General features: G+C 40.8%; 1 protein-coding gene across 4 annotated transcripts in view; it reads left to right on the forward strand.

Moving 5' to 3' along the window:
- NSD1 (nuclear receptor binding SET domain protein 1) overlaps positions 1 to 23541 on the forward strand; it is a 132815-nt gene that overhangs the window by 47625 nt on the left and 61649 nt on the right. For all 4 annotated transcript variants that reach the window (XM_060094867.1, XM_060094865.1, XM_060094866.1 and 1 more), the window contains exons 4-5: positions 8011 to 8183; positions 10423 to 12994. In XM_060094867.1, the coding sequence (XP_059950850.1) occupies positions 8011 to 8183; positions 10423 to 12994 (2745 nt within the window). The remainder of the gene's footprint in view (positions 1 to 8010; positions 8184 to 10422; positions 12995 to 23541) is intronic.

Raw genomic sequence — 23541 nt, forward strand, 5'->3', positions numbered from 1 at the left:
CTGCAGCCCATAGAGTGATGGAAGGTGGTACAGTATGAGGCTGGAGAAATAGATATGGGTCAAATCATGCAGCATTTTGTAGACTTCATTAGCAATTTTGTATTTTTTCCTAAGAATAATAGGATACCATTAAAGAGCTATGAGCAGAGGGAGATGTGATCTGATTCGTGTCTTTTAAAGTTCACTCTGAGTGCAGTGTGGAAAATGATTTCGAGGGGGACACAAATCAGAGGAGATAATCAAAGGGTGATTGCAGGGATTATGGTGAGATTATAGTTGTGAATAGGGAATGAAGAACTATTTAGGAGATAAAATCTATATGATTTGCTAATGGACAGATAATGGGGAGTGAGGGAGAATGAAGCCTAAGGTTTCTATATCTCAGGCTGGTTCCCAAATTTTTAGCTTTACCAGTACATACATAGTGTTCTCATTTACTGAGAGCACTGGAACATCTATAACTTGGAGGTGACATCTGCTTGTTGATATTAGTCAAAGCCATGGGTAGGGCATGGATGAGATGGCCTTGGGATAAAATATACGGTGAGAAAAAAGGTGGCTTCGAGAAAGCCAACATTTGAGGTCTGTAAGGAGGAGACTTGAGTGTGCAAAAGAGATGGGAGAAAATCAGAGATGGAAGAGAAATACCAGGAGAATATGGTTTTGATGGTGACTGGAGTGTTGTTGTTGTTGTTGTTGTTTGCCACTGTGTGAAGCATGTGGGATCTTAGTTCCCTGACCAGGGATGGAGCCCACGCCCCCGGCAGTGGCAGTGTGGAGTCTTAACCACTGGACTACCAGGGAATTCCCTAATAATAGTTTTTAAAAAGATTCTTCTTAACTTGGTTTATTACAGCATAGAATTAGTGTGGCTCTTTATAGTACTGAAGGGAACTAATATTTGAATAAACCTATTGTCCTAAAATTCCTACCCATGACTCTGTCTTCCTGACACCTTCCCTTCATAACCACTCTTGGAGGAATCATCAGCTTTCTCCACTTCCAGATGGCCACTCATTTCTGAACACACTGAACTTTCTCATTCTCTCCTTTTATTCCACTAACCTTGTTCTAAGCAGAGTTATTAGTGACCTGGTAATACAGTGGATACTAGTTTTTAATTTTTTGGTTGTCTGGTGCAGGAAAATTCTTCCTCGTAGTAACTATCTATCTTGTTCTTGACTTTCATGTTCTCTTCTCCCTCTCCTCCTTTCCATCCTTATTAACGCTTGAGTTTTAACTGTCATCAGTAAACTGAGTTCATATCCACAGTGCTAGTGTTGCCCCAGGCTTCAAATCTGCATCCCAACTCTGTACTTGAAGCTTTCACCAGGAGGTCCTTTAGGCACTTAAGGTCAGCTTGTTTAAAACTGACCTAATTATTTTCCTCCTCAAACCAGTACTTTCTCTTTCATTTCCTGCCTTAGTGAATAAATTACTGCCACTTAGTCACTTAAACCAAATACCAAGTAGTTACCCTTTCTTCCTTCTTGTGTCCTATACCATTAAGTCTTTTTTCTTTTTTTAAAACAGCTTTATTGAGATGTAATTCATATAGCATACAATTCACCCCTTTAAAGTATACAGTTAAGTGGTTTTGGTAAGTCACAGAGTTGTGTAACCAGTAAATTTTAGAACATTTTCACCACCCCAAAAAGAACCGCATGGGGACTTCCCTGGTGGTCCAGTGGGTAAGACTCCATGCTCCCAATGCAGGGGGCCGAGATCGATCCCTGGTGGGGGAACTAGATCCCTCATGCATGCCACAACTAAGAAGTCCGCATGCCGCAACTAAAAGATCCCGCATGCCACAATTATGAGCTGCATACCGCAACAAAGATACCGAGTGCCGCAACTAAGACCCGGTGCAGCGAAATAAATAAATAAATATTTAAAAAAAAAAAAAAAAAAGAGGAGGAGGAAAAGAAAACCCATGTCCTTTGCCTACCTTCCCCCTAATCTTTTTTACCTCCCGTATCCCTTTGCCCTAAGCAACCAGTAGTCGACTTTCTGTCTCTATAGATTTGCCTATTCTGGATATTTAATATAAATGGAATCATATAATATGTCCTTTGTGACTACTTTTCTTTTCTTTTTTTTTTTTTTTTTTGCGGTACACGGGCCTCTCACTGTTGTGGCCTCTCCCATTGCGGAGCACAGTCTCCGGACACGAAGGCTCAGCAGCCATGGCTCACGGGCCCAGCCGCTCTGCGGCATGTGGGATCTTCCTGGACCGGGGCACGAACCCGTGTCCCCCGCATCGGCAGGCGGACCCTCAACCACTGCGCCACCGGGGAAGCCCTGTGACTACTTTTTTTACTCAACATAATGTTTTTAAGATCTATCCATGTATCAGTACTGCATTCCTTTTTTTTTTTTTTTTTGGCAGCATTGGGACTTAGTTGCGGCACATGGGATCTTCCTTGAGGCACGCGGGATCTGTTGTTGCAGCAGCGTGAGGGCTTCTCTCTAGTTGTGGCCTGCGGGTTTTTCTCTCTCTGTGGCGCGCAGGCTCCAGGGCTCCGTAGCTGTGGTGCACAGGGTACAGAGCACGTAGGCTTTCCATTGTATGAAATATTATACATGTTTTATTTATAAATTTATCACTTGATGGGCATTTGGACTGTTTCTACCTTTTAGCTATTATGAACAGTGCTGCTGTGAGTATTCATGTATAAGTGTTTATGTGGACATATATTTCCTGTCTTTTGGGTTTATACCCAGGAGTGGACTTGCTGGCTCTAATGGTAACTCTGTTTGACTTTTTGAGGTACTGCCTGACTACCCCCCCACCACCCGCCATCCCCCCACCCGCCGTCTCCCCCACCATCACTCCGCTCCGCCCCGGCGGCACCAGCTTGTGGGATCTTAGTTCCCCAACCAGGGGTGGAATCCGGACCCTGGCAGTGAGAGTGCCGAGTCCTAACCACTGGGCCACCAGGGAATTCCCTGACTTTTTTTCTTTTGGCTGTGTTGGGTCTTCGTTGCTGCACACAGGCTTTCTCTAGTTGCGGCGAGTGGGGGCTACTCTTCCTTGCGGTGCGCGGGTTTCTCATTGCCGTGGCTTCTCTTGTTGCAGAGCATGGGCTCTAGGCGCACAGGCTCTAGAGCGCAGGCTCAGTAGTTGTAGCACGCAGGCACAGTGGTTGTGGCTCACGGGCCCTAGAGCACAGGCTCAAGTAGTTGTGGTGCGTGGGCTTAGTTGCTCCGCGGCACGTGGGATCTTCCCGGACCAGGGCTCAAACCCGTGTCCCCTGCATTGGCAGATGGATTCTTAACCACTGCGACACCAGGGAAGCACCCTGACTTTTTTTTTTAATTTAAATTTTTTATATATATTTCAGGTGTACAGCACCACAAATCTAATTACCATCCATCACCATGCAGTCTCCCCTGTTCACACATTTTGCCCAGCCCCCTTCCTCTCTGGTAATCATTAACCTGATCTCTGTATATATGAGTTTTTGTTTTATTTTGTTTGTTCACTTGTTATGTTTTTTAGATACTACATATGAGTGAAATCATATGGTATTTATCTTTCTCTGTCTGATTTATTTCACTTGGCAAAATACCTTCAAGGTCCATTAGTATCGCAAATGGCAGGATTTCATTCTTCTGTGGCTGAGTAATGCTCCACTGTGTATATATACCATATCTTCTTTATCCATTCATCCATCAGTGGATACTTAGGTTGTTTCCATATCTTGGCTGTTATAAATAACGCTTCAGTGAACATAGGGGTGCATATATTGTTTTTTAAAAAATTAATTAATTAATTAATTTTTGGCTGTGTTGGGTCTTTGTTGCTGCACATGGGCTTTCTCTAGTTGTGGTGCATGGGCTTCTCATTGCGGTGGCTTCTTTTGTTGCAGAGCACGGGCTCTAGGCACATGGGCTTCAGTAGTTGTGGTGTGTGGGCTCAGTAGTTGTGGCGTGTGAGCTCTAGAGCGTAGGCTCAGTAGTTGTGGTGCATGGGCTTAGTTGTTCCACGGCATGTGGGATCTTCCTGGACCAGGGCTCGAACCTGTGTCCCCTGCATTGGCAGGTGGATTCTTAACCACTGCACCACCAGGGAAGCTGGCATATATCTTTTTGAATTAGGGTTTTTGTGTTCTTCAGATAAATACCTGGGAGTGGAAGAGCTAGGTCTGCCAGACTGTTTTGAAAAGCTCCTGTACCATTTTACATTCTCATCAGCAGTGGATGAGGGTTTTAATCTCTCTATATCCTTACTACCAATTGTTATCTGACCTTTTTTTGTGGTAAAAAATATATGTAACATAATTTTATCATTTTATCCATTTTTAAGTTTATAGTTTAGTGGCATTAAGTACATTCACATTTTTGTGCAATTATTACCACTATCCATCTCCAGAACTTTTTCATATTCCTAAACTGAAACTCTGTTAACAATTTAACAGTAACCTTCAGTCCCTGGTAAATACTATTCTACTTTATCTATGGATTTGACTATTCTGGGTACTTCATATAAGTCGAATCATGCAGTATTTGTCCACTTGTGTCTGGCCTGTTTCACTTAGCATGATGTCTTTAAGGTTCATCCATGTTGTACTACGTGTATCATTCATTTGTAAGGCTCAGTAATGTTCCATTGATGTATAATGTTCAATAATGTTCCATTTTGTTCATCCTTTCATCCTTCAGTGGACATTTGGGTTGCTTTCACCTTTTGGCTATTGTGAATAATGCTGCTATAAACATTGATGTTCAAGTATCTTTTCTATCTGACTTTTTTTTTTACATTTAATTTAATTTAATTATTTTTTTTTAACATCTTTATTGGAATATAATTGCTCTACCATGGTGTGCTGGTTTCTGCTTTATAACAAAGTGAATCAGCTACACATATACATATGTTCCCATATCTCTTCCCTCTTGTGTCTCCCACCCTCCCTATCCCACCCCTCTAGGTGGTCACATTCTATCTGACTTTTAATTAATATCTAGTCCTTTTGATTTGTTTTCTTTAAAAAAAATCTTTCATATTTCGTTCTTTTTTTTTTTTTTAGATGTTGGGGATAGGAGTTTATTAATTAATTAATTTATTTTTGCTGTGTTGGGTCTTCGTTTCTGTGGGGGGGCTTTCTCTAATTGTGGCAAGCGGGGACCACTCTTCATCGCAGTGCACGGGCCTCTCACTATCGCGGCCTCTCTTGTTGTGGAGCACAGGCTCCAGATGCGCAGGCTCAGTAGTTGTGGTTCACGGGCCCAGCCGCTCTGCGGCATGTGGGATCTTCCCGGACCAGGGCTCGAACCCGTGTCCCCTGAATTAGCAGGCAGATTCTCAACCACTGCGCCACCAGGGAAGCCCCGATATTTTGTTCTTTTATTTCACATCGCTGCCACCTTAATTTAGGTTTTAGTCATCTTGAGTATATACTATTTTGGTAATCTCTGGTCTCCTGAGTTTCCTCTCTGTTTCCTGTTAAATGTGTTATTCAGAGGTCAAGGAGATTTATCTTTCTAAGATGGAAAACTGAGCCTGTGGTTCCACAGTTTAATTGAGGTTCAGGGCCAACAGGATAATGGTCAGACTCTTAACATGAAGGGTCTTAGTGCGGCACGTGGGATCTCAGTTCCCCGACCAGGGATCGAACCTGTGCCCCCTGTGTTGGAAGCGCAGAGTCTTAACCACCGACCACCAGGGAAGTCCCAGTGGTCAAACTCTTAACATGGTATCCGGGCTGTTCAGGTCTGGCCACTGCTTACCTGCTTAGTTTCCCTTTCCTTCCACTTTATGATTTAGTGTTCTGAACTACTTGCAGTTCCTAGCTATTTCATTTGTTTTATTCATTCATGTCTTTGAGGGTTCTGGGCCCTTATATAGGAATGCTCCCCTCAACAAACTGTTTACCTTTGAATTTTCTGCTCAGGTGTCCCATTTGTCCTCCAGTTAATGATTTTTCACTTTGAAAAAAGTGAATGTTAACAACTAAGTGTCCATCGATAGATGAATAGGTAATGAAAATGTGGTATATATACACAATTGAGTATTATTCAGCCATACAAAAGAATGAAACCTTGCTATTTGTGACAACATGGATGTACCTGGTGGGCATTTTACTAAGTGAAATAAATCAGACAGAGAAAATATAAATACTGTATGATCTTACTTCTATGTGGAATCTAAAAAACCAAAATTGAAAAAACAAAACCAAGTTCACAGATACTGAGAACAGACTGGAGGAGCAAAATGGGTGAAGGGGGTCAAAAGTTACAAACTTCCATTTATAAAAGAAATAAGTCACATGGATGTAATGTACAGCATGGCAACTATAGTTAATACTGTATTGTATATTTGAAAGTTGCTAAGAGAGTAGATCTTACAAGATCTCATCACAAGAAAAAATCTTTTGATAACTACGTGTGGTGACGAATGTTGACTAGACATTGTGGGGGTCATTTTGCAATATATATAAATACCAAATCATTATGTTGTATACCTGCAACTAATGTTATCCTTCAGTTATATCTCAATTTAAAAAAATGCCATCACCAATAGATACTATCAAATGGTAAAATGTAGTGTACTCAATACATACTTGAAAAATTAAAAAAAAAAGAATGTTCATGTTATCGCAATTAGCATGCTGTTTTACCATAATCTCTTTATACTGTACATCTCTTACCCACCAGGCAATGAGTTCTTTTCAGTCCTCTGTATAGTGCTGGGATGTCGTAAATGTTCAGTCTGTGTTAGTTGAATTTACTTATTTATGGGAGAATGATTTACTTTTCAGACTGACTTTAAGAACCTCTGCGTGTGTGTGTGTGTATGTATGTGTATATATACACATACACACATTTAATCCCCCTTTATAGGTGGTTTCTATTGAAGTGTTTAATTTAGTAGGTAGAGACTAAGGAGTTCAGGTTTTTTTGTTTGTTTGTTTGTTTTTTACAGAACTTGTTTTTAAAATGTACAATAAAACAAAATTTTACCAGGTTGTAATTCAGTGTGAGTTAAAGTGAATTTTTATATAAAATGATTTCCTTTTCTAAATAGAGACAAATCATTACACCTGTATAGCCCTGACTATATTTCTTTTGTGACATTTTTTACTGGTATGAAAAATGCAAAGATGGTAAGTGTGTAGAAGATAACATATACTAGGTAAATTTGATTATTATCTTTTCTGGATGAGATTTGTATTGTTTTTATTTTTGGTAATTGTATGCATAGAACTTTGGACAGCCAAGAAACTATAGAATAAGTGGATTTTTTGGGGGGGGAGGAGGCTGTTGAGATTTCCTTTTTTAAAAAAAATTTCTGTAGTTTGAAATATCAAGTTCCACTTTCTCTGCAAAACCAGTGTTTCACTCTGAATTTTCCCTGTCTGAAGTCATTGGATTTATTATTCTGTCTATAAAATGGAGATTATACTGCTTATTTTTTAGAGTTCATTGTTGTGAAGAATACATGCAAAGCACCTAGTGTAGTACCTTGCCCAGAGTAGCTATGCCATAAATGTTAGCACATCATGTGTGACATGGTGTTGAAACATTTCTTCCTCCTTGTATTTTAGCATAATGTTTTAAGAGTTTATTTGGTGGTTAGTTCTTGTTGATTATTAGATTTGCGATGCTGTGGCTTATCATATGCCTTTTGTGATTTCTGGTAATGAGGGTATAAAATTTTATAGATTGATGGTAGAAAAAACTTAGTTGTTATATTAATTTGTTATATGATTAGCTAATCAACCTCCAACTGGTTTGGAATATATAGCATATCATCAGACCAAACCATTAAATTCTTTCATTACACTCTTAACCATTTTCTTGTCACATAAATTGAAAATTGAAAATTTACCTTCTGTCTGACCTACTTCAGAGTTTCTTGTTCTGTAGGTTTTTTAGCTTGTTGAGTTTTTATTTTAGTTTAGTTTTAAGTGAAAAGAGGCTTCTTTGGCCACGGTTATGTGGCTGTTCTCTTGATGATGAATATCAATTTTTTAAAGCAATGACACTGTGGTTTTTATTTTTATCTAGTTTCTAACCGGAGGCCCTATCGACAGTACTACGTGGAGGCTTTTGGAGATCCTTCTGAGAGAGCCTGGGTGGCTGGAAAAGCAATCGTCATGTTTGAAGGCAGACATCAATTTGAAGAGCTACCTGTTCTTAGGAGAAGAGGGAAGCAGAAAGAAAAAGGATATAGGCATAAGGTATTTTTTTAAAAAAAAGCCTCTCAAATTATCTTCTTGGGGGTAGGTAGGGAGGGTTTACAGGATCAATCAAAGGAAGAAGTATTATATTTTTGGAATATAAGTTATTTCCTTTGGTAGTAGGATGTTGGTGAGAAAATTGGCAGAAAGCAAGTTTTTTTGCAGGGATGAGATGGGGCTAGCTTTCCAAATATTTATACTCAATTTTTTGAGAAATGATTTCAGTTAACTTCTGCCATGTCACTTAGACGTGATAGTACAAAAAAGCATGACCAGTCATCTTTGGTTATATCTGTTGTAAGAAGAAAATGATCATCAAAATGAAATATTCTACTTCTCACTCTGGATTAATTATTTCTCTTAAAAATAAGAAAGATAAGACTTTAAACATTTTTGTTTTGTTTGTTGTTTTGGTTTTTGTCTGTGGTTGTTAAGGCTTAAGCAGTTTCAAACCTGGTTATGTTTTAATAAAGAAAGTGATGTTTTTGTTTCATTTGCTTGATGTGTTAAAGTTTTGGCTGTTTCTTTTGATACTCCTTTATAGTCTATTGTAGAAGAGGAAATAGTTCCTCTTAGATTTGTGTTTCAGACTTTTAGACTATTTTATAAGAATCACAGTTAGGATAATTTTTAGTCAGTATGCAGTCCCTGCTATTTCCAACTGGAGTTCCTTCCTCTCTAAAACTAATGTAATAATACGTACCTTGTCAAACTGTTGTGAGGATTAGAAATAAATATTTTATATGTCATACGTCTGATGCTCTGAAACAACTAGTGTGTGCTATTGTTAGGATAGAATAGAAGAGGATAACTTCATCCTTTCTAATACTTTGGGTGGTTGGTGGTGGGGAGGTGTCAGAGTTTTTGTGTCAAGCCTTTAACTATGTAGATTAACCAACCCCCTTTTCAGAGGAGTTCTCTAGGGCTTTCAGGTTCTGGAAAATTGATTTACTATGGTCATAGTTAGAAAGTCAGTGGGTGTGTGTTTGTGTGTAAAGTAAACCAGGTGATCAGTTTATTGCTTTATAAGAGGAGGCTTCCTGTCTAGTGGCCTTAATTTTTACATGGTCAGCAGAACATGACCTTTCACAAGTATTAAAGTGTTTGTGAGCACTAACTGATAGAACCTTGACTGACATTTATTGTATGAAGCCAGGGAGGGAAATAAGAGTCTTGAAAATTAGGTATATTTCACAGAGCCTCAATGTCCTTATGCTGTGAGGAATCAAGAAAAGAGCATATGTAACTTGTCATATATCCAGGGTGTATTGGTGTCTCTGGACTACATGATGAAGCCCAGGACACTGCTTGGTTATAATCCAGATTTAAAAGAAAATTAATCAATTATTTTTTTTGCTGCGTTGGGTCTTTGTTGCTGTGCGCGGGCTTCCTCTAGTTGCGGCGAGCGGGGGCTACTCTTTGTTGCGGTGTGCGGGCTTCTCATTGCGGTGGCTTCTTTTGTGCAGAGCACAGGCTCTAAGTCCACGGGCTTCAGTAGTTGTGGTGTGCGGGCTTAGTAGTTGTGGCGCATGGACTTAGTTGCTCCGCGGCATGGGGGATCTTCCAGGACCAGGGATCGAACCCCTGTCCCCTGCATTGGCAGGCGGATTCTTAACCACTGCACCACCAGGAAAGTCCCTATAATCCAGATTGTATGTAACATGTATAGAAGAATCTTGATTAGCCAAGGGCCTGGTGATAACCAGAGTTCCAAATTTCATTTCTTCTAGGGCAGGTCTGACTTACTCATTTCTCCAGTCCTAGTTTTTCCACATGCATCTCCTTTCTTTAGCCTTTTGCTTTCTCTTTTATGTAACTGAGCAAGTGCTTGGCCTTCATAAGTCAGGAGGGAAATCTTTATTCTAAGGTTGGAGGGGTAAGCAGGAGTGGTCTGGTTATTCCTTGATTTAGTAATATAATGTTGATTAGTAATGTAATGTTGTAGTCTAATGTATGGTCCACTCTTTTGTGCTTTTAATGGTAAGGGGAGTGGAGGGTTTATGGGATCAATCTTTCTCCAATGATAGATCTTCGTGGTAGAAGTAGTGTTGAGGAATCCCCATTAGCTAAGTTCTGGGTGAACTGTGGGTGTTAACCACCTGGCCATCCCATAAAAGAGCCTTGAAGAAGCACAACAAGGCTTGGAAAAGCTTCTGATTAGAGAGGTGTTCACTGACATCTCCCTGTTTCCCCTTCTATTTCTTAGACTAGTGATAATCTTTTTCTCTTTAAATTTAAGGTTCCTCAGAAAATTTTGAGTAAATGGGAAGCCAGTGTTGGTCTTGCTGAGCAGTATGATGTTCCCAAAGGGTCGAAGAACCGAAAATGTGTCACCAGTTCACTCAAGTTGGACAGTGAGGAGGATATGCCGTTTGAGGACTGTACAAATGACCCTGAATCAGAACATGACCTGTTGCTTAATGGCTGCTTGAAATCTCTGGCTTTTGACTCTGAACATTCTGCAGATGAGAAGGAAAAACCTTGTGCTAAGTCTCTAGCCAGAAAGAGCTCTGATAATCCAAAAAGGACTAGTGTGAAAAAGGGCCACATGCAATTTGAAGCACATAAGGAAGAACGGAGGGGAAAGATTCCAGAGAACCTTGGCCTAAACTTTATTTCTGGGGATGTGTCTGATAAGCAGGCCTCTAATGAACTTTCCCGGATAGCAAACAGCCTCACAGGGCCCAGCTCTGCCCCAGGAAGTTTCCTATTTTCTTCTTGTGCAAAAAACACTGCAAAGAAAGAATTTGAGACTTCAAATTGTGACTCTTTACTGGGCTTGTCTGAGGGTGCCTTGCTCTCTAAACGTTCTGGGGAGAAGAAGAAACTCCAGCGAGGTCTGGTGTGTAGTTCAAAAGTGCAGCTCTGCTATATTGGAGCAGGTGATGAAGAAAAGCGAAGTGATTCCATTAGTATCTGTACCACTTCTGATGATGATGGAAGCAGTGATCTGGATCCCATAGATCATAGTTCAGAGTCTGATAACAGTGTCCTTGAAATTGCAGATGCTTTCGATAGAACAGAGAACATGTTACCTGTGCAGAAAAATGAAAAGGTAAAGTATTCTAGGTATCCTGCCACAAACACTAAGGTAAAAGCAAAGCAGAAGACCCTCATTACTAACTCACACGCAGACCACTTGATGGATTGTACCAAGACAGTAGAGCCTGGAACTGAGACGTCTCAGGTTAATCTCTCTGATCTTAAAGTATCAACTCTTGTCCGAAAACCCCAATCAGATTTTAGAAATGATGGTCTTTCTCCAAAATTTAACACACCATCAAGCATTTCCAGTGAGAACTCAGTAATAAAAGGTGGGGCTACAAATCAAGCTCTGTTACATTCGAAAAGCAAACAGCCCAAGATCCGAAGTATCAAGTGCAAACATAAAGAAAACCCAGTTGTAGTAGAACCGCCTGTTGCAGATGAGGACTGCAGTTTGAAATGCTGCTCTTCTGATACCAAAGGCTCTCCTTTGGCCAGCATTTCCAAAAGTGGGAAAGTGGATGGGCTAAAACTACTGAGCAACATGCATGAGAAAACCAGGGATTCGAGTGACATAGAAACAGCAGTGGTGAAACACGTTCTGTCAGAGTTGAAAGAACTCTCTTATAGATCCTTAAGTGAAGATGTCAGTGACTCCGGAATGTCAAAGCCATCAAAACCATTACTTTTTTCTTCTGCCTCTGGTCAGAATCATATACCTATTGAACCAGACTACAAATTCAGTACATTACTAATGATGTTGAAAGATATGCATGATAGTAAGACCAAGGAGCAACGGTTAATGACTGCTCAGAACTTGGTCTCTTACCGGAGTCCTGGTCTTGGGGACTGTTCTACCAGTAGTCCTGTGGGGGCTTCTAAGGTCTTGGTTTCAGGAGGTTCCACTCACAATTCAGAAAAAAATGGAGATGGCACTCAGGATCCAGTCCGTCCTAGCCCTAGTGGGGGTGACTCTGCACTGTCTGGGGAGTTATCTACCTCCCTACCTGGCTTGGTGTCCGATAAAAGAGACCTCCCTGCTTCTGGCAAAAATCGTTCAAACTGTATTACTAGGCGCAACTGTGGTCGATCAAAGCCATCCAAATTACGAGATGGTTTTTCAACCCAGATGGGAAAGAACACAGTGAACCGTAAAGCCTTAAAGACAGAGCGCAAAAGAAAACTGAACCAGCTTCCAGCTGTGACTCTTGAGGCTGCACTGCAGGGAGACAGAGAGAGTAGGGGTTCAGAGAATAGCTCCTCCAGAGGTGAGGCAGAAGACCCTGGTAAAGAAGAACCCCTTCAATTAATGGGCCATTTAACAAGTGAAGATGGTACCCATTTTTCCAGTGTTAATTTTGATAATAAAGTCAACCAGTCTGACCCTGATAAAGTTCCTGAAAAAGACCCCTCTTTTGAAAACAGAAAAGGGACAGAGCTGGAGTCTGAAATGATTAGTGAGAATGATGAACCCACTAGTGTAAATCAAGTGGTGCCTAAAAAGCGGTGGCAGCGTTTAAACCAAAGGCGCACTAAACCTCGTAAGCGCACTAACAGATTTAGGGAGAAAGAAAACTCTGAGGGTGCCTTTGGGGTCTTGCTTCCTGCTGACCCTGTAAAGAAGGGAGATGAGTTCCCAGAACAGAGACCTCCTCCTTCGACGAACATACTAGAGGATGCACTGACAGATCCAAATCATGCCGACTGCTTAGATTCAGCTGGGCCACGGTTGAAAGTTTGTGATAAATCCAATGCCAGCAATGAAGAGGTGGAAAAGGAGCCAGGAATTCCCAGTTTGACCCCTCAGCCTGAGCTCCCTGAACCAGGTAAGGACTCCTGACTGTGAAAGAAAGGGACTAGAGGAAGTGATGATAATGATACCCTTCTGAAGTTGGTCTGTTTTCATGGAAGGCCTAAGTGTAAGTTGGGAGGGAAGGATTATCACTTGAAGTGAAGAAAGGACTTTATGTAGAAGGGTCTGAATTTTGAGGACCAGGTTTCCATATACTTTCAGAAATTGTTTTACCAAGAAGCTCTTTTTTTCTTTTGCTCTTAGTAAGTCTCAAGAATATTTTGTTCCTGCTCCCCATTTCCTACCTTTTTAAATCTGTGAACTTTTGGGGACTCAGTTTGGTATTATAAGTATTTGAGAGGCTCTGAGCCCAAGACTAAAATCTAGTTAGTTTACAGAAAGCAAATAGATTTTATTGAACGTCAGACTCTCTTGGACTACAACTTAAGGAAGGTCCTCCTGTTATGTAGACAAAGGGGACGTGCTTTTGAAAAAATGTAAGTGTTCTGTAGTACTTATTTGAAGGCCTTAGATGTCTTGCATCCCTTCTGGAATGAGGTTTGAGAATACATTTTTAAAAATCTGAAGTACCAGGGTATCCTTCCTTAGCAGCAGAAGGAAAACAGCAGGAGTCTTTCAAAATATAATATTATACAATATTGTTATTGAGGATAAAACTGACTTTCCTTAAACATAAGTTTTCAATGTTGTTTACCATAGTAGATTCTAACAGCTTTATTGAAACATAGTTCACTGACCATAAAATTCACCTGTTGAAAGTTTATACTTCAGTGGTTTTTTAGTATACTCAGAGACTTGTGCATCCATAAACATGATTAATTTTGGAACATTTGCATCACCCCAGAAGGAAACCGTGTACCCTTTATCAATCTCCCTTCATTTCTCCCCTATCTATAGATTTGCCTGTTCTGTACATTTCGTGTAAATGGAATCATACAATATGTGATACTTTGTTTTTTTTACTTAGCATGTGTATCAATGCTTTATTTTTATTGTGGTAAAAAACACATGAATTCACCCTCTGAACAAGTTTAAAGTGTATATTACAGTATTAACTGTATGCACATTGTTGTATAACACCATTTATTGAACAGACTATCTTTTCTGCATTGTGTAGTCTTAGCACCCTTGTCAAAGATAACTTGACCATACGTGTAAGGGTTCGTTTCTGGGCTCTCTGTTTTGTTCCATTATCCATATGTTTGTCTTTATGGTAATATCATATTGTTTTTTTCGTTTTTAATTACTTTTATTTATTTATTTATTTAATATTTTTGGCTGTGTTGGGTCTTTGTTGCTGCGCGCAGGCTTTTCTCTAGTTGCGGCAAGCAGGGGCTACTCTTTGTTGTGGTGCATGGGCTTCTCATTGGGTGGCTTCTCTTGTTGCAGAGCATGGGCTCTAGGCGCATAGGCTTCAGTAGTTGTGGCACTTGGGCTCAGTAGTTGTGGCTCGCAGGCTCTAGAGTGCAGGCTCAGTAGTTGTGGCACATGGGCTTAGTTGCTCCGTGGCATGTGGGATCCTCCTGGACCAGGGCACGAACTTAAGTGCTGCTGTTGAATTCAGTTTGCTAATTTGGTGAGAATTTTTGCATAAGTGTTCATAAGGGATATTGGTATGTCTTTTTTTTTTTTTTTTTAGCGTGTATTTGTCTGGCTCCCCCCTCTTCCATTTTTTGGAAGAGTTTGAGAAGGCTCGGCATTAATTCTTATTTAAATTCTTGGTAGAATTCTCTAGTGGAGGCATCTGATCCTGGGGCTCTTCTTTCTTGGGAAGTTTTTGATGACTGATTTAATCTCCTTACCACAGGTTTTCTATTTCTTCATGATTGAGTCTGGGTGGATTGCATGTTTCTAGAAATTTATCCAACTCTTGTAGGTTATCCAATTTGTTAGCGTATAATTGTTCATAGTAGTCTCTTAAAATTCTGTTTCTGTGGCTTCCATTGAAATGTCTTCTCTAATTTCTAGTTTTCATTATGTGTCTCCCTCGCTCTCTCCATCTAGCTAAAGGCTTGTCAATTTTGTTGATCTTTTTTTTTTTTTTTGCGGTACGCGGGCCTCTCACTGTTGTGGCCTCTCCCGCCGCAGAGCACAGGCTCCGGACGCGCAGGCTCAGCGGCCATGGCTCACGGGCCCAGCCGCTCTGCGGCCTGTGGGATCTTCCTGGACCGGGGCACGAACCTGTGTCCCCTGCATCGGCAGGCGGACTCTCAACCACTGCGCCACCAGGGAAGCCCAATTTTGTTGATCTTTAAAAAACAAACTCTTAGTTTTGTTTGTATTTTTTTTAAATTCTCTATTTTGTTTATTTCTGCACTAATATTTATTACTTCTTTCCCTTTGCAAATAAACTTTGTGCTTATTCTTTTTCTTATTCCTTGAGTGTAAAGTTAGGTTGTTGATTTGAGATCTTTCTTTTTTCTTTATGTATGTACTTCGTGCTGTAAACTTCCCTTTTAGTACTTCTTTTTGCTACATCCCATAAGTTTTAGTATATTGTGTTATTGTTTCCATTTGTCTCAGAGTATGTTCTAATTTGAGGGAGGAGATTTCTTCTCTGACCAATTTGTTGTTCAAGAGTGTTAATTTCCACATATTTGTGAATTTTTTATTTCCCAACTGCTCTTCATTTTTAATTTTATTCCATTGTGATTGGAAAAGATACTGGGTATGATTTCAGTATTTTTAAATTTGTTAAGACTTGTTTTGTGATCTATTATGTGATCTATCTTGTAAAATGTTCCCTGTGTGTTAGAGAAGAATGGGTATTCTGCTGCTATAAGGTTGAGTGTTCTGTATTTGACTGTTAGGTCAGGTTGGTCTACAGTGATGTTCAAGTTCTCTGTTTTTCATGTTGATCTTCTGTCTGGTTGTTCTCTTCATTATTGAAAGTGGAGTATTAAACTCTTTTTTAAAAATATTTATTTATTTATTTATTTATTTTGGTTACACCAGGTCTTAGTTGTGGCTCACGGGCTCCTTAGTTGTGGCATGGGAACTCTTAGTTGCAGCATGCATATGGGATCTAGTTCCCTGACCAGGGATCGAACCTGGGCCCCCTGCGTTGGGAGCGTGGAGTCTTAGCCACTGTTTCACCAGAGAAGTCCCTAAACTCTACTGTTATTGTTTTACTCTCTGTTTCTCCTGTCATTTCTGTTAGTGTTTGCTTCATATATTTGTGTGTTCTGATGATACATACATATTTATTTTTGATTGTTTATGATTGTTATCTTTTAAAATATGTTTATAATTGTTTATTTTCCTGGTAAATTGATTCTTTTATCATTATATAATGTCCTTATTTGCCTCTAGAGATAGTATTGGCTCAAGTCTATTTTTTCCAATTATGGCTACCTCTGCTCTCGTTTGCATGTAATATCCTTCATCCTTTTGGTTTTAGTCTACATATGTCTTTACATCTAAGGTGATGTTACCTTGTAGAACGAATATAGTTGTATCTTGTTTTTTTCAGTCCATTTAGCCACGCTATGTCTTTTGATTGAGCAGTTTAACCCATTTACATTCAAGGAAATTATTGACAGGGAAGGACTTATTGCCATTTTAATTGTTTTCTGTTTTGCAGCTAATTTGTCCCTCTATCTCTCTTGCAGCCCTCCTTTGTATGTCTTTGATTTTTTTATATTGATATACTTTGATTTCTTTCTGATTTTATCTTCTGTAGGCATTTTCTTTGTGGTTACCATGGGGCTTACATAAAACATTTTATAGTTATAGCAAACTGTTTGGAGCTGGTAACGATGTAACTTCAATTGTGTACAAAAACTCTACTCTTTTACATCTCCCCATTCCCACTTTGTTACTGATGTCACAAATTACGTGTATTCATTAACATAGTTTTATAATTATAGTTATTATGTTTTTGTCTTTTAAATTCAATACCAGACTTAAAAGTGCTTTATATGCCACCATTATAGAATTAAAGTATTGTATTGGTCTATATATTTACCTTTATCAGCTATTTTTATTTTACATGCCTTGGTGTTGCTGCCTAATGGCTTTTTTTTTTTTTCTTTTCTTTTTTTTTGCGGTTCGCGGACCTCTCACTGCTGTGGCCTCTCCCATTGCAGAGCACAGGCTCCGGACATGTAGACTCAGCGGCCATGGCCCACGGGCCCAGCTGCTCTGCGGCATGTGGGATCCTCCCGGACCAGGGCACGAACCCGTGTCCCCTGCATTGGCAGGCGGACCCTCAACCACTGCACCACCAGAGAAGCCCCCCAATGGCCTTTTGTTTCAACTTTTAGGACTCCCTTCAGCATTTTTTTGTAAAGCAGATCTAGTGGTTATGAACTCAGCTTTTGTTTTACATTTTTTTTTTTTTTAAATCTAATCTTTTTTTTTTTTTTTTTTGTAAATTTATTTATTTATTTTTGGCTGTGTTGAGTCTTCGTTTCTGTGCGAGGGCTTTCTCCAGTTGCGGCGAGCGGGGGCCACTCTTCATCGCGGTGTGCGGGCCTCTCACTGTCACGGCCTCTGCTGTTGCAGAGCACAGGCTCCAGACGCACAGGCTCAGCAGTTGTGGCACACGGGCTTAGTTGCTCCGCGGCATGTGGGATCTTCCCAGACCAGGGCTCGAACCCGTGTCCCCTGCATTGGCAGGCAGACTCCGAACCACTGTGCCACCAGGGAAGCCCTGTTTTACATTTTTTTAAAAAAGTATTTATTTAATTTATAGTTTTGGCTGTGTCAGGTCCTTTTTTTAAAAAAATTAATTTATTTTATTTTTTGGCTGCTCTGGGTCTTTGTTGCTGTGCGCAGGCTTTCTCTAGTTGCAGCGAGCGGGGGCTACTCTTTGTTGCGGTGCGCAGACTTATTGCAGTGGCTTCTCTCGTTGCAGAGCACGGGCTCTAGGTATGCGGGCTTCAGTAGTTGTGGCACGTGGGCTCAGTGGTTGTGGCACGTGGGCTCAGTAGTTGTGGCACACGGGCTTAGTTGCTCCATGGCATGTGGGATCTTCCCTCACCAGGGCTTGAACCCATGTCCCCTGCATTGGCAGGTGGATTCTTAACCACTGCGCCACCAGGGAAGTTTGCGTCAGGTCTTAGTTGTGGCATGCAGGGTCTTTGTTGAGACATGTGAGATCTTTAGTTGTGGCACTCAGGCTCTTCATTGTGGCACCAGACTTCTCTCTAGTTGTGGTGTGTGGGGTTTCTCTCTCTAGTTGTGGTGCGTGGGCTCTGTAGTTGTGGCACACGGGCTCTCTCGTTGAGGTGCTTGAGCTCAGTAGTTGTTACGCTTGGGCTTAGTTGCCCTGCAGTATGTGGGATCCTAGTTCCCTGACCAGGGATCGAACCCGTGTCCCTTGCATTGGAAGGCGGATTCTTTACCACTGGACCACCAGGGATGTCCCAGCTTTTGTCTTAGAAAATTCATTTCATCTTCATTTTTGAAGGACAGTTTTCCAGATTAGTAATCTTGGTTGGAAGTTTTAAATTTTAGCACTTTGAATATATCATACCACTCTCTTCTGGCCTGTAAGGTTTCCACTGATAATCTAATGTGAGTTCCCTTGTCCTTGACTAGTTGCTTTTCTCACTTCTTTCAAGATTCTCTTTGTCTTTGTCTTTTGATAATTTGGTTATAATGTGTCTCACCGTGGGCCTCTTTGAGTTCATTCTGGCTGGAGATCTTCAGCTTCTGATATGGGATGCCCCATTTCCTTTTTCAGATTTGGGAACATTTTGACCATAATTTATTCAAATTCTCTCCTCCTTTTGGAACTCTCATAATGTGTGTATTGGTTTGCTTCATTTTTTTTCTTCTCTGACTTGATAATTTCAAATGACTTGTTTGAGTTTGCTGATCCTGTCCTATACTTAAGTCTGTTGTTTAATCTCTCTATTGAAATTTTCAATTCAGTTATTATGTCCTTTAGCTCCAGAATTTGTTTGGTTCCTTTTTATAGTTTCTGTCTTGTTGATACTCTCAGTTGTTCATGTTACTGTTTTCATGGTTTCTTATAGTTATCCGTGTTTTCTTGTAGATCATTGAGCTTCCTTAATACAATTATTTTGAATTCTTTCCCATAATTCATAGATCTCTGTTAGTTTCTGGAGATTTATTTTGATCCTTTGGGCCATGTTTCCTAGTTTCCTCATGTACTTCATGAGTTTTTTCCCCTGAATTTTTTGGTTTTTTTCTTTGTTTTGGGCCGTGCCGCGCAGCATGCAGGAATCTTAGTTCAACTAGGGATTGAACTCGTGTCCCCTGTAGTGGAAGCTCGGAGTCTCAACCACTGAACCACCAGGGAAGTCCCCTTCCCCTGAGTTTTATGAGTTTGACACTGGCTTCATACAGGGGAAGACTCACCAATCAGCTTGGCTAGAGATTCTGGGGACCTCTGGAACCTTTTTTGGAGGATGGGCTTCTCTGGGCTTGTGTGTGTAATTTCCTAATTGTGTAATTTCCTACTTAGAGAGGTTTGTCCATTTCTTTTTCAGGAGCTCATAATCTCTTGCTTCTTCTAGTGTTTTTCTGCAGTACTGCAGGTTAGCCATTGCTACTGCAACAAGCTTTCTCACTCTCTTTAATTCTCAGTGGTGCCTAGGTATCTGAAGCATGTTTGGCTCTCTGTCAGCTCCCAGAAGCAGGCAAAACAGATACTAGTCCCTTGGGCAGTTTTCTAAAAATCTGGATTGCCAAATGCTCCCTTCTTTCCCTCCCTTTGTAGAGAGAAGCCAAGAGTTGAGTGCCTTCTCCCAGTCTTACCAAGCCCTGCTGGCCTCCATCTGTGTCACTACAGGCCCTCTGGTTCCACAACATGCTGCCCACTCTTTCATTTGTTTTCAGTGCCCCCAGGAGTCCAAACTGTGTGGCTTCTGTTTGTGCTCCCAGTCAGGTTAGACAGAAACCGGCCCCTTGGGCAGCCCTATGAAAAGCTGGAATGTTGAACATCCCCACCTCCACTCCCCAGCTTTGAGGGGGAGCTCAGCTGTGCTTGCTTTCTGAGTGGCAATCTCAGATAAAGTGAATTGGCTCTTGTAATCCATTTCAGTGCTGTTGTTCTTGGCTTTGCACCTGCCCTGGGGTATTGTAACTTCTTAACTGATTTCTAGAGTACTCATAAAGGTATTTTGATGCATATATTGTTAGTTTGGTATCTCTGTGAGGGAAATAATGTGGGAACTTTCTATTCTGCCAGCTTGCTGTTGTCTGCTCTTGCTTCATGCCTTTTTAATGCCAAATAATATTCCAGTATACAAATAAGCCATGTTTTATTTATTCTTTCATCAACTGATCAACATTTGGATTGTTTTTACTTTTTGACCTTTATGAATAATGCTGTTATGAACATTTGTGTGCAGTGTTTTGTGTGGATGTGTTTTTATTTTTACTGTACACCTAGGAGTGGAATTCCTGGGTCATTTGGTAATTATATGTATAAGTTTTGAGGAACTGCCAGAATGTTCAGTAGTTGTGGCACGTGGGCTCAGAAGTTGTGGTGCTCATGCTTAGTTGCTCCACGGCATGTGGGATCTTCCCAGACCAGGGATCGAACCCGTGCCCCCTGCATTGGCAGGCGGATTCTTTTTGTTTGTTTGTTTGTTTGTTTTGTTTTGTTTGCGGTACACGGGCCTCTCACTGTTGTGGCCTCTTTCGTTGTGGGAGCAACAGGCTCCAGACGCGCAGGCTCAGCGGCCATGGCTCACGGGCCCAGCCGCTCTGCGGCATGTGGGATCTTCCTGGACCGGGGCACGAACCCATGTCCCCTGCATCGGCAGGTGGACTTTCAACAACTGCGCCACCAGGGGAGCCCTGCAGGCGGATTCTTAATCACTGCGCCACCAGGGTAGTCCCCTTTGCTTGTTTTTTAATTGGGCTATTTGTCTTTTTATTATTGAATTGTAAGAATTCTTTACATGGTCTAGATATAAGTCCATTATTAGATATGATTTGCATATACTTTCTCCTGTTTTGTGGGTTTACCTTTTATATTCTTGATTATATATTTTGAAGCCCAGAAGTTCTTAATTTTGATGAAGTCTGGTTTGTCTGTTTTTTCTTTGGTTCCTTGTGCTTTTGGTGTCATACCTAAGTACCCATTGCCTAATCCAGTTGTCTAAGCACCATTTGTAGAAAAGGGTATTCTTTCACCACTGAATGGTCATGGCACCCTGTTTGAAAATCTTTTGACCATAAATGTGATGGTTTATTTCTGGGCTCTCAGTTATTTTTTATTGATATGTATGTGTGTCTTTATGCCAGTACCGCAAAGTCTTAATCTTTGTAGTAATTAATTATTGTAGCTTTGAAATCAGAAAGTGCGAGTCCTCCAACTTCATCTTTTTTCAAGATTGTTTCAGCTTTGCATTTCTGTATTTCTTTTAGGAGCTTCTTATCTTTTCTGCCAAAAAGCCAGCTGGAATTTAGATAGGGGTTGTGCTGAATCTGTAGGTCAGTTTGGGCAGTGTTGGCACTGTAACAATGTTAAGTTTTCCAAACTATGAACAAGGGATGGCTCTTCATTAATTTAGGCTGTCTTTGATCTTTTTCAACAACGTTTTGTAGTTTTCAGTGTAGAAGTCTTGCACTTCTTTTGTTCACTTTATTCCTAAGTATTTTAACCTTTTTCGACACTATTATAAATAAAGTTGTTCTCTTAATTTCATTTTTGGATTTCCCATTGCTAGTATATAGAAATACAGTTGATTTTTATATATTGATCTTATGTGTTGCAACCTTGTTGAACTCATATTTTAGCTCTAATCATTTTATTGTGAATTCCTTAGGATTTTCTATGTGCATGATCACACCATCAGCCAAAAGAGATAGTTTTTTGTTTTTTTTTTTGCGGTATGCGGGCCTCTCACTGGAGCCTGCGCGCAGGCTCAGCGGCCATGGCTCACGGGCCCAGCCGCTCCGCGGCATATGGGATCCTCCCAGACCGGGGCACGAACCCGTATCCCCTGCATCGGCAGGCGGACTCTCAACCACTTGCGCCACCAGGGAGGCCCAAAAGAGATAGGTTTACTTCATCCTTTCCAATCTGGATGCCTTTTATTTCTTTTTCTTGCCTGATTGCCCTAGCTAGATCCTTCAGTTCATTGTTGAGGCTAAGTAGAGTGAACAGTCATCCTTGTGTTGCTCCTGATCTTAGGGGGAAAGCAGCTGGTTTTTAACCATTTAACTATGATTTTGATAGGTGGCCTTTCAGGTTGAGAAAGTTCCCTTCTGTACCAGTTCGTTTAGTTTTTCAGATGTTTTTTCTATGCCTATTGAGTTGATTATTCCTGTTTATTCTATTAACATGTATATATTAATTTACAGTTTTCTTATGGGGGCTTGAATTTTCCTGGCCCATCAGGCTGCAAATCCACAGGAGGACCAGTCACAATTTCTCAAGGACTTGTTCTCACTCCTGCTCCCCTTTTACTTTGTGCTGAGGCACCTTTCCTTGTGGTCTCCTGGGGGTTGTGACGTGGTTTACTTCTGTTTCACCGTAACTCTGAGGATAGAGCCCTTTGAGGCCAAAGTTTAGTCTCCGTTAAACTTCCGCCTCCTAACAGGATGGCCAAAAAGCCCTCAGGACAAAATCAGTTTCAGGGCTCTACTTGTTTCCCTGGGTTATTACTTTCCATTAGTTTTTGGTTTGTGGTTCTTTACAATTTTGTCAGTTTTTTGCTTCTTTTAAGGTGGTTTTTAAATTTTTTTAAATAAATTTATTTATTTATTTATTTATGGCTGCATTGGGTCTTCGTTGCTGTGCACGGGCTTTGTCTAGTTGTGGTGAGCAGGGGCTAATCTTCGTTGTGGTGTGCTGGCTTCTCATTGCAGTGGCTTCTCTTGTTGTGGAGCACGGGGTCTAGGTGCACAGGCTTCAGTAGATGTGGCACATGGGTTCAGTAGTTGTGGCTCACGGGCTCTAGAGCGCAGGCTCAGTAGTTGTGGTGCACAGGCTTAGTTAATCCACGGCATGTGAGATCTTCCTGGACCAGGGCTCAAACCCATGTCCCCTGCATTGGCAGGCGGATTCTTAACCACTGCGCCACCAGGAAGTCCCTAAGGTGGTTTTTTAAAGACTTTATACAGCATTTTTATTTGCTTTCAACAGGAAATTTGGGCTGAGTAACCATTATTATGAAGAGTTGTTTGGGTTTTTGCCTTTTTTCCCCACCTTAAGTTCTTTTGCCTCTGAGGTCCCAGAACTAGGGGAGTAGGGGTATGACAGGGGCTAATAAGCTGTATGGGCAGAGTGATGTTGCTGTTAGTACTCTTGTTTTCTGGGAAACATCACTGTTTTGAAGAAAAGAAGAAAACTTACTCAAGGTATAATTTACATACCACAAAATTCACACACTTTAAGTGTTCAACAAATGTTTTTCAGTATATTTACTGAGTTCTGCATCCATCCCCATAAATCAGTTTTAGAATATTACACCACTCCCTTAAGATCATGCTATCTCATTTATAGTTAGTCCCAGGCAACCACTAGTCTACTCTCTATCTCTGTAGATTTGCTTTTTCTGGGCGTTTCATATTAATGTAACCATACAATGTGTGATCTTTTGTGTCTTGGTCTTTTCAGTTAGCATAATGTGT

The sequence above is a fragment of the Mesoplodon densirostris genome, chromosome 3 (assembly GCF_025265405.1).
Source record: "Mesoplodon densirostris isolate mMesDen1 chromosome 3, mMesDen1 primary haplotype, whole genome shotgun sequence".
In the NCBI taxonomy this organism is placed as follows: Eukaryota; Metazoa; Chordata; class Mammalia; order Artiodactyla; family Ziphiidae; genus Mesoplodon; species Mesoplodon densirostris.